Below are 10,369 nucleotides of genomic sequence, written 5' to 3' on the forward strand. Positions count from 1 at the left end.
CGAATCCATGAACGTCGGACGACCTCTGTGTACATGCCAGATTCTTAGTCAAGACGAGCCCGACAGCTTGTATCGGCCTAGAATCATCAGCTGTGTCTACATAGCCTTACTATAGAAAGAAAAGATTGACTTTCCCATACACAGGAAACAGCTCATTATGAGTTCTTTTGATGAAGCTAAAATACCTGCAAAACGTGTCGTTAGTGTTTTGATGACTGTAAAACATCACAATACACAAATATCAAAGTGATAATGTTTTTCATTTGATATAAAAAATGTATATTTTAATTCGTGTTTTGAATGAAGGTACAAAAGAACATTTATGGAAAACAAAATATAGTTTAGGTATAAATGAGTTGTGGTACCATTAACTATAGCCCCACTTTAAACAAACAAAACACTTTTTAAGGCCAGAAGTGATTATTTTGATCAGATTTTACCATCACAATGTTTTAGTCTACAACAGCTTTTTACCACTTACTTGGTTCTGTATTTAAATGTATTTTAATATAAAAAAATAACCAGGGTCATGTTCCCACTGGTCCACCTGACTCTCCCCCTTCCCACAGCAATTTAGGTGATAATTCTTTGCTCAGAGGCATTGCAATAAATCCAAAAATTAAACTGGTGGCTTTACAATTTCCCAACTAACTTTGACAGAAATACGACTTTCCTGTCAAGTTCATTTGGGACACTGTTGAAGACAATTCCAATGTAATATTTTTGCAAAGTTGGCAATGTAAGTTTGCAACTTGGCCAAAATAAGCCAAATATTTCTGAAAATTTAACCACCTTGAAAAATAAATATATAAATACCAAGACCTTGGAAGAGTTATCTCTAAATATTAGGATATAAAAAAATCAATGGGTGATATAAATGACCGCGCACAACCATAACTTAGATCTAAGTGGACTGTGACCTTAATGCATATTTTATTTATTATAATAGCTGTAGATGATAATGGTGACTCCAAACTAATAAAACAAGTGACTATAATTCCACGAAAGGATATCAATGAATGCCATGCAGGCCTCCTGGGACAGCTCATCGCTCATCAGAACTTTCCTTAGAAGGGCTTGTTTGATGGGCTCTCTGGTGTAACACCACAGCTTGTCCTTCCCTCGGTTTTTAGTGATCATGACGCGGCTCAGTGTGTGTTTTGGAGGCGGCCTAAAATTTGGAGAAAGTTTATAAATGTGCAGAGAGTTTCAAGGTTTAAAATACATCTACGTGACATTTCCTCTTCCATGCATATCTTACCCAGCCAGGACCAGACTTCTAACAAGGCCATGGCGTTGGACACCTTCAGAGTCACCAAGTCACCCAACATACTAAAAACTTTTTCCGCCTCCTAATACCCCAATACCCACAGGGCTTTTAAGACATCTGCCCTTTCTACTGCTTTCATTTGCATCCATTGCAGCTGGCCTGCTCAGAATGCCTGCACCCCGGAACCTCACCTGTATGCCAATAACACAGATGAGTTTTGAATATTTCTGTTACGTTTTGTTGCTGGGAAAGTTCACTTCATATCACTGTGACAGTCAGAAAAAAAATAAGTAAGGAGAGCTGTTGGCACTGGGACAGCAAGACAGTAATGTCAGCCCAACAGAGGCTCTAATGCCCCCCAACCCCTTTGCAAATGTTAAATAGAACAATTGGGCAATTGACTACCCAAAGCTCCATGGCAGTCTAAAATTTGGAGCTGAACTATTTTTGGGAACACACTGCAATGCAACTCAACACAATGCGAGCAATAGAGCATTGATCTGTGGTGCGAGGACATGAGGAATGAATGGCACGGGATCACACAGCAGGTGAAATGCGGCTGCAGGAAAGTGCATGTTGGCGCACACAATCCTGCAGTGCATATTTGCTAATGAGCCCCTAATTCCTTCAGAGTTATTGAAATGGAACGAATATGCAGCTTTGGAGTTTTGGCTTGCTTTATACTGCACTGGCGGTACGCATGTTCTGGGTCAAGGATAAAGTACTAAGACCAGCAACAGCAAATCTAATAGCAGCTCTAATATTTCTCTTGTTTAAGGTTTCTGTTAAGGGGAACAGACAAAGCAGGGCCATACACAGGGGACTGCTCCATTGTCCAGGAATAGTGTGCAAACCCTCTCAAACTTTTGACAGGGCCACAAATATTAATGTTTAGCTCAGCCTGTGCAGAGGAAACAAGGAAAATCTATTCCCCTGCCAGCTGGCTGCAGGAAAGAACCCTTGCTTTCTCTATCCGTAAGCAGTGGTCTCTTTGTAGAGGTCTGACACACCCAAAGTCGAAATCACAGCACACCAATCAGTGTATTTGAGATTGCAAAGCTATAGGTCTTATTTAGAAGAAGAGTGTTGTATTGGACTTTTGAAATTGGACCACTGCTTGCACAAATGGAGCACAGGTCCCATTCTGCAGCTAAAGGCCAGGGAAAGATTTTTTTTAATGAAAATAAAGTGATAGTCATTTTTAATAAAAAGGTTGATGCACCTGGAATGTATTTAGTTGATTTAAACTAAGTGTTCAATATTCTTTTAATAATAAAAAATTCTTAGATCAATAACAGTACTTTTTCTGGCCTCTTGGGAACACAAGATTATATATTTATAGTGAAATACTAATATCCAAACCTGAAGTAGTCATATGAGAATTCCTCCAGCGTGTACGGCTTAACCTTCTCCTCTTGCTCATGCATGGTCATTTGCACAGTCCGTACAACGTCATGCTTCTCATCTGGAGTCATTGTAATTAATACCTTAGTGGAATCAGATAGAGAAACGTAGGATTATTCATAGATCGCTATACTGTCAGTGCAGTTATCTATTACATAACCCCCTATCAGCAACCCTCCCATGTCCTTCATTATGCATCAATAGGGATCTCCTCTATAGGAAGAATGGAGATTTAAAAAGCTCAGCCAGGGGAATTGGAATTGATGACTACAGCTCGTTGCATAGGTATCAGAGGTGCAAGATAGTTGGACATTTTATACTATTGTCCGAGGTGAACCATTGTCCATCCATCCATTGGAAAAGGTGATTTGGCCATAAAAGTATGAATGCTCCAATCACTGGGGCAGCCATTATAATTGAAGCCAGGCAGATTGTTTCCATAGAATGCACCAGGACCCAATGCTTTTCACGTGATGCACCTAATGTGCAAAAACTGTTAACACTTTTCTTCTCACTTCCAATGTACTGTACAACTAAAACCGTAAGACTGCTCAATTTGGAAGACAAATCCAGTGGCCTAGAAGGGACGTACCACAATTTCCGAGGGAGGCTTAGTGACAGTCGGTATCACATACACACTCTCGGTTGGAAAATCTCCTTTCTGTTTGCTCCGTTCATTGTAGCCATGGGCCCAACCTGCATTCATGACAGTTTCTCCCGTATCCTGGTCCAGGATGATCAAATCCCCTTTCTGAAAGCCAAGGAACCCAGAATCCTCACCAGCTGCATGGACACATCAATGCGTTAGATTAAATAATGAAAAGCTTTACCAAGTTTAATGTATATATAATTAATGTGAAAAAAAGTTTGGTGATAGCTAGTTGTTCTTAGTCACATTCAACTGCATATGTTCTTGTACGAGTAACATTAAAGACTTTTCAAAGCTTTTCAAGCCACTTCATCAGTTCTTCATCAAAACCATGAACAAGTCCAGTTGAATGTGCTACTAGATATGCAATAACCTGAATAAATAGGAACCTTTACAAACAATGTATGGTTAATATTTTCCCATTTTGCATGATGGCTCTGATCCAAAGAGGACATGTACTGTGGAAGCTTTGCTTTAAAAAAGGCAATAAGAAGACAAAAGGCTAGTCACTAGTATTGATTGTGGACTTTTTCTATTATTGATTTACCATGCTTTCTTTTGTATTGTTTCTTTTTGTAAAAGCAACCACCATAGTGGAAGTGGGGCTCTGCTTTTTCTTGACCACCTGATGACCAATGGAGGAATATTCAAGAATCAGCAAGCGAGAAAGCAGAGATCTGCAATATTGGCAAAACAGAAGCAGGGAGCTTCTTGCATTGCAGATCTTTGGGTACAGCTTCCTTTTCAGCAAAGAAAACAGAGAGCATCTCAGTAATTATATCAAATCTCCTTTCACAGCTGGTAATAGTAGAAATCAGTTGCAGCAGTGCCTTACATCTCTTAAACCACTTTTTTTAACAAGGGGGAACCCTTGAAATAACTTCCAGGTATTTAGGGAACCCCTAATATATTTAGTAGATCCACAGCTCACAGTATAGTAGCATGGTGGTGAGTGGGAAGAATGTTTCTTACATTGCTGGTCAGTGGGAAGAATGTCACCCTTACAGATAGCCAAATAGATAATTGGTGTCACTTACACTGACTTGAGAAGCACAGATTACTCAAGGAACCCCCAGCAACCTCTGGAGGAACCCAGGGTGAGAAACAACGCCTTATATATACAGCTAGGTGTGTGAGCATTGAAAGTGCATTGCTAGTGTTTAGCTTAGTGTAAACTCAAAGCAAAAGCACAATCTCAACACTTTTATATATTTCTTATACCATGGTAATTCCTCACTTTCACTGAATTCTGCTCAATTTATTGCGCTGTTTACCTGGAGTTCCTGAAAACTGCAAAACAGTTACTTGATTTTCCAGCTTTGATCACATTTGGTTTGTGACAAAGATGCTTTCCTGAGTTCTAGCTTTGAAAAAGCATTTTTTCCACTTTATATGTAATGAAATATTAACAACCCAGCCACACCTGGATTCAGATTGTCCTGTAAAGCCACCACAAATTTGGATCTTTTTTTCAGTCCCTCCAGGAAAATCACAACCAGGTCTCTGATGTCCTCTGCATTGTTGGAGGTGAATGTGTACTCATCGCCTTTAATGGTAGCCAGGGTAAAACTCTGACCCTGCAATTTACTCCCTCTGCCATGGCCAGCAGAAGACAATGGAAAAGAGAAAAGATAATGACATTAGTAAAAATAGTGTAAGAATGCTGTTTAATAAATGCTACGAATTGCTAATACAAATATAAATGAGTAGATATTTGTAGATAGTGCTCAATGCAGGACAACATTCAGTGCCCACATTATCTTAGGGTATTTTATGGTATTTTATGTCCAATTATTCCCAAACAATTGTCTGAGATGTCTATTCACATTTGTCACCGGACTACATACCTGCTGCTGGATACAGCGGTGATCTCAGGGAATGAAAGTTCCAGAAGAACTTGCTCCTGCTCATCCACAAAGTAGACCCCCGTCCAGTTAACGGCCACAATCACGTCATTCTTTGGCAGACTCGGTCCTGTGCATACAGAAATAGAGATTATTGTAATTACAGTTTTTTTATTATACGTGATGGGCCTGATTTATTAAAGCTCTCTACGTCTGGAGAAGATAGACTATCATAGGGGGACCTGGGTGATCCAGCAAACATTAAATGAACCTGGTCCAGGATTGAAAACATTAGCCAAGTGTTTTTTAGGAAATCCATACCAGGTTTAATAGATCACCCAAGTTCTTCCATGATAGGTTTTGTTTACTTTGTGACCCTCAAAACACAACACAAAAAACAAAAAAGATTATCTAGAGATATGCTCACAGTAAATTCACACACAGGTTACCTGAGAACTTGAAGGCCTCATAGAATCTAGAGAACAGCAAAGGCCACTTAAATCGGGCAAAATCCACCACGTTCTCTTTTACCTTTTGGGCATCAGACCTCCTCTGTGCATATATACCCTACAATGATAAAACAAACATGGACTGGTCATAAAATTCATTATATTAAAGTTCCTTGATATTTCTAGTTTAGCATTTATTGAGACTTTCTTTAAACGATCACAGAAAGCTATGTACATATGAAAAAATTGGCTCAAATGGTTACACAACTCCTGGTATAGCCCATAATGCGGTGTTATTGATACCTTTTTGTGTGCGGCGATGATGAACTGAGCCCATTTCTCCACGTTTTTCGATGGTGTGATCTCTCGATCTGGGATATAGGAAGGGATGAGGTTTAGCAATCTCTCCATGACCAGTTCCGAGCCGTAGTCCACAAAGTATTGCTGGGAGGCGAGCTCTGCCAGATCTTCTTCCTGCAATGAAAAGTGTGAGGTTTCCATTTTCAGGTCAAGAGAATAAAGGAAAAGAATAAAGGGTCATAAAAGAGGAGCCTAAATTTGAATTATTAAAAAACTGTTCCTGGTCCTGGATTACCTAAACATTAGGTCATTTTAGATCAGTGTTTCTCAACCTATTTAACATGGGGGGACCCCTTGGAATAACTTTCAGGTCTTCAGGGAACCACTTCTATAATTATAATATCCACGGCTCACAGTAAATATAAGAAGGATGAATTACATTGCTGGCCATTGGGAAGAATGTCTCCCTTACAGATAGCCTAAAAAAGTCATTGGTATCACCTAAACTGACCTGAGAGGTATAAACTGCTTATTGTTCAAGGAACCTCCAGCAACCTCTGGAGGAACCCTGGTTCAGAAACCTGATCTAGATGTCCACTATATGGCATGGGGTCACCACTCCAAATGATTGAGATCAGAAGTTTCTAGATTAGGGTACTGGTAATGCTACGAGACATTAAGACGGTTTTAACAATGTGGCAATCATTTAATGAATACCATTCTCTGGGTTAGCCTAAATGTGACCAAATCCACCTTTGTACAGACATGGTTTGATGTGGACGAGTTAGTAGTCTCCAGAGATCCCTGGCCTGAATTCCCTTTGGAATGAAGTCAGGTCTTCCCATCCAACATCAGTTCCTTTAAAAATGATGTATTGGCAGAATGAGCACACATTTTTACAGACTCATTCCAAAGTCTTGTAGAAAAGTAGAAGCCTTTATAAAAGTAGCAAAGTAGAGGCCATTATACCCTCAAAGAGTGGCCAAAAACATCACCCACCACCCTGAGCCTCTGATGTCTCCGGGAGATGTGGTCCATGGCTCTTGCTGGTGTGACCCCCCCCAAGCACGGTCCTTCTCCTGACCCCCCTGGTAGGTGCACCGGCCAGAGCCGCGGCCCACCTGTCAGATGGACACCAGTGGGCCGCGGACCAGGGGTTGGAGACCTCTGCACTATATGCCCAAACACATAGGGTCACCACTCCAAATAATTGAGATCAGCAACTTTCCAGATTAGGGTACCAGTAATGCTAGAAGACATTTAGACAATTTTAACCTTGTGGTAATCATTTAATGAATGCCATTCTCTAGTTTAGCGTAATTGTGACTAAATCCCAACATGGTTTAATGTGGACAAATTAGTAGTCTCCATAGATCCCTGGCCTAAACTTTGCTCCCTTTGGAATGAAGACAGGTCTTCTCCATTCAACATCAGTTCCTGACTTTGAAAAGTATGTATTGGCTGAATGGGCACAAATTCTCACAGATACATTCCAAAGTCTTGTAGAAAAGTAGAGGCCGTTACACCCTCAAGGGGGTACCTCTTACATAGCTGGCCATTGAGAAGAATGTCACCCTTGCAGATAGCCCAAAAAAAAAACATTGGTGTCACTTAGTCTGACCTGAGAGGCATAAACTGCTCATTGCTCAAGGAACCCCCAGCAAACTCTGGAGGAACCTTGGTTGAGAAACTCTGATCTAGATGTCCACTATATGACCAAATGCATGGGGTCATCAATGATTGAGATCAGAAGTTTCTAGATTAGGGAACTGGTAATGATACGAGACATGTAGACAATTTTAACCTTGTGGCAATCATTTAATGAATTACATATTTGGTCCAACAAAATTATGATCCTTTTCCCTTTCCTAAAGACCTAGTTTGATGAGTTTGATCTGAGCGAATTAGTAATCTCCGAAGATCCCTAACCTGAACTCTGCTCCCTTTGGAATGAATTGAAAAGCCCAAACTTCCCATCCAACATTGGTTCCTGACCTTGAAAATGTATCGGCTGAATGGGCACAAATTCCCACAAACACATTCCAAAGTCTTGTAGAAAAGCAGAGGCCATTAAAGTAAAAAGAAGCAAACTAAAGGCAATGATACCCCAATGGGTGGCCAACTGAATGGTAAGGTTAAGCCATGACTTTGGACATCAAACCATATAGTGGACAGGGTTCCTCTAGACGTTGGAATGTGATGCCCAGCTAGCTTGTATAGGTGGGGTGATCAGGCCAAACTTTTATCTGTGTGTTCTCCTTGGATCTAGATGGGCTTCTGGGTTCTTGAACCCCTAATAAAAACGGGAGGTTGTGGCTCCCTGCAGAGCTTTGTGGGAAGTACAACAGGTAGCTATAATTTTTTTATCATGTGCTCCTGACATCACTAGAACCGAATGCTTTGCTGGCATAACAGAGCAAGGGGTAGGGCAACATTTCATTGGATCTGAAATTCACAGACACATTAGACTCCCAATAACTTAGGAATTATTGTATTTAGAAAGCTAAATAGCTAAATGAAATCAAGAAAATTATGCCTAACATGTATTAATATTGATTTTAAAAAGTCAGCTACATTTGCTGGTGAGGTGAGAATCTCTTTGAAAGGTTATCCAAGTAAACATGTGAAAAAGGAGCCTACAGCTCCACCTGCTGGCTGAAAAAAGTAAAAATGAAAAATTCTTATTGCATATGAGCTTTCATACCAAGGAAAGGAAATAAAATATATTTTTGGTTTATTCTTCAACACAATTAAAATAAATATATACAAATGTAAACAAAATACTGGGTGTGGAACCTGAACAAGGTCAAACCCACCTTGTCACATCTGTACTCTCCGAACTTTACCCCTCTGACAATCTGCTGATAGATAAGATTGGTGGCTACATTGTCCTCAGTAGGATTGTGCCAGGGGTTAAATATTTCTTTCCTGAAAAAAAGTCTCCATGGGGCATTCCGCTCCTGTGCCCCCTGCTCCTTGGCGTATTGCTCACATTGAGACACGGCATCCATCACATGATCGTTCCCGCTGCCCAACGAGGACACCTAGTTGACACAGCAGATGGCATATTATAAGGATACTGGCATTCAAAAATAGCTAACCATACCATAACAGTAGAAAAATATAAACTTGACCCAAGTTGCAAGAATCTGAAAAATAATCTATAGCCAGAATGGTTCAATGAGTCTCCAGCATACCTTAATCAATTTTACAGTTTTTTAAGGACACATTTAATTTGGTGGAGTATACTCTATAGTATAATTGTATTAGACAAGTACAGTATTAAACAGGGCCACACTGCCATCTAGAGGTTATAGTGGATAGAGAAAGATTTGCAAAATTTAACAATCTTTTAGATATAGTAATAAATGATCAATAATTATTCTTGTTGGTTTTTAGGTGGTACGTGTTTAAGGGATGTCATTAATTAAAATATCCTCACAACAGGGCATTGCTGAGGAACATTTATATACAGGTCATGGAAAGTAACTGGTCCCATACCTTGTCAAATAAAGCTATATACAATGAAAATCCAAAGCGGTCCTTCAGGCTGATTTTTTCAGCCAGGGCGTTGCAGAGCTCCTTCGCCGTGGTGGCTGAATCAGTGAGAAGAGTTTTGGTTGTCCCATCCATGAACGTCACTGGCAGCATGATGGGCTTCTTGGATTTTGTAGCCTGGGGAAGAAAGGAATTATAACTCATTAGTTCAAATAATGGAAAATTTGGATTTTTTTTATAAATGATTCCCCTGTTAATCTGTCTGAAATTTGCCGATAGATGGTCAAATCTCTCTTCACTTCTCCTTCCAATTCCTAATAAAACGATGATTTGTTCTACCATCTATTGTGCACAGATGTCACAATATGAAACAAATAAATATTGTCCCATGCAAAGAATAGTTTCCATCCTCTCCCATTCACTTGAATAGGAGCTGATGGGATTGCAGTTGAGTGAAAACTAATGAACGCTATTACATATTAATACTCCCCTCTCTCCATAGAATAGACAGCAATGCCTTCACAGTGCTCATTTGTTCTTATTGGCTATTTAAGGGATCACTATTAATTATTTCCAGTGACAATTGCCACTAACCAGATTGGAGCAATCATTTTCCTGGATGGGTTGATTGGTGGCTGGGGGGATATAGGAATAGATCCTACTGGTAATATACAGAGAACTCTGTAATGATTTTGGTGACTTACCTGAAGTTCCAGCCAGCTAGGTGGTTGTGTTCTGGTGCCATTAGCAAATGTCCTCCGCAGTCGTTCCTCACAGTACGGTGCATATCCTGGGGGGCCACCGCTAATAAAATTCCTCAAGTACTACAAAACACAGGAAGACATTAAAATTCATTTTGTAGGGATATAGTATAGATATTTTACAATATTGGACCATCTCCTGTACTATGTCTGCAGTCTCTGAGCGTCTCCTGTACTATGTCTGCAGTCTCTGA

General features: G+C 40.0%; 1 protein-coding gene across 2 annotated transcripts in view; it reads right to left on the minus strand.

Annotated features, from left to right (window-relative positions):
* Positions 1-10,369, minus strand: part of MYO7A (myosin VIIA) — a 69,966-nt gene that overhangs the window by 17,549 nt on the left and 42,048 nt on the right. For both annotated transcript variants that reach the window (XM_072401657.1, XM_072401648.1), the window contains exons 28-37: positions 10,119-10,238; positions 9,418-9,591; positions 8,733-8,960; positions 5,920-6,090; positions 5,617-5,734; positions 5,171-5,297; positions 4,747-4,916; positions 3,267-3,457; positions 2,633-2,757; positions 1,014-1,171 (exon numbers count right to left, since the gene is read on the minus strand). In XM_072401657.1, the coding sequence (XP_072257758.1) occupies positions 1,014-1,171; positions 2,633-2,757; positions 3,267-3,457; positions 4,747-4,916; positions 5,171-5,297; positions 5,617-5,734; positions 5,920-6,090; positions 8,733-8,960; positions 9,418-9,591; positions 10,119-10,238 (1,582 nt within the window). The remainder of the gene's footprint in view (positions 1-1,013; positions 1,172-2,632; positions 2,758-3,266; positions 3,458-4,746; positions 4,917-5,170; positions 5,298-5,616; positions 5,735-5,919; positions 6,091-8,732; positions 8,961-9,417; positions 9,592-10,118; positions 10,239-10,369) is intronic.

This window comes from Pyxicephalus adspersus, chromosome 1, assembly GCF_032062135.1.
Source record: "Pyxicephalus adspersus chromosome 1, UCB_Pads_2.0, whole genome shotgun sequence".
Classification (NCBI taxonomy): domain Eukaryota; kingdom Metazoa; phylum Chordata; class Amphibia; order Anura; family Pyxicephalidae; genus Pyxicephalus; species Pyxicephalus adspersus.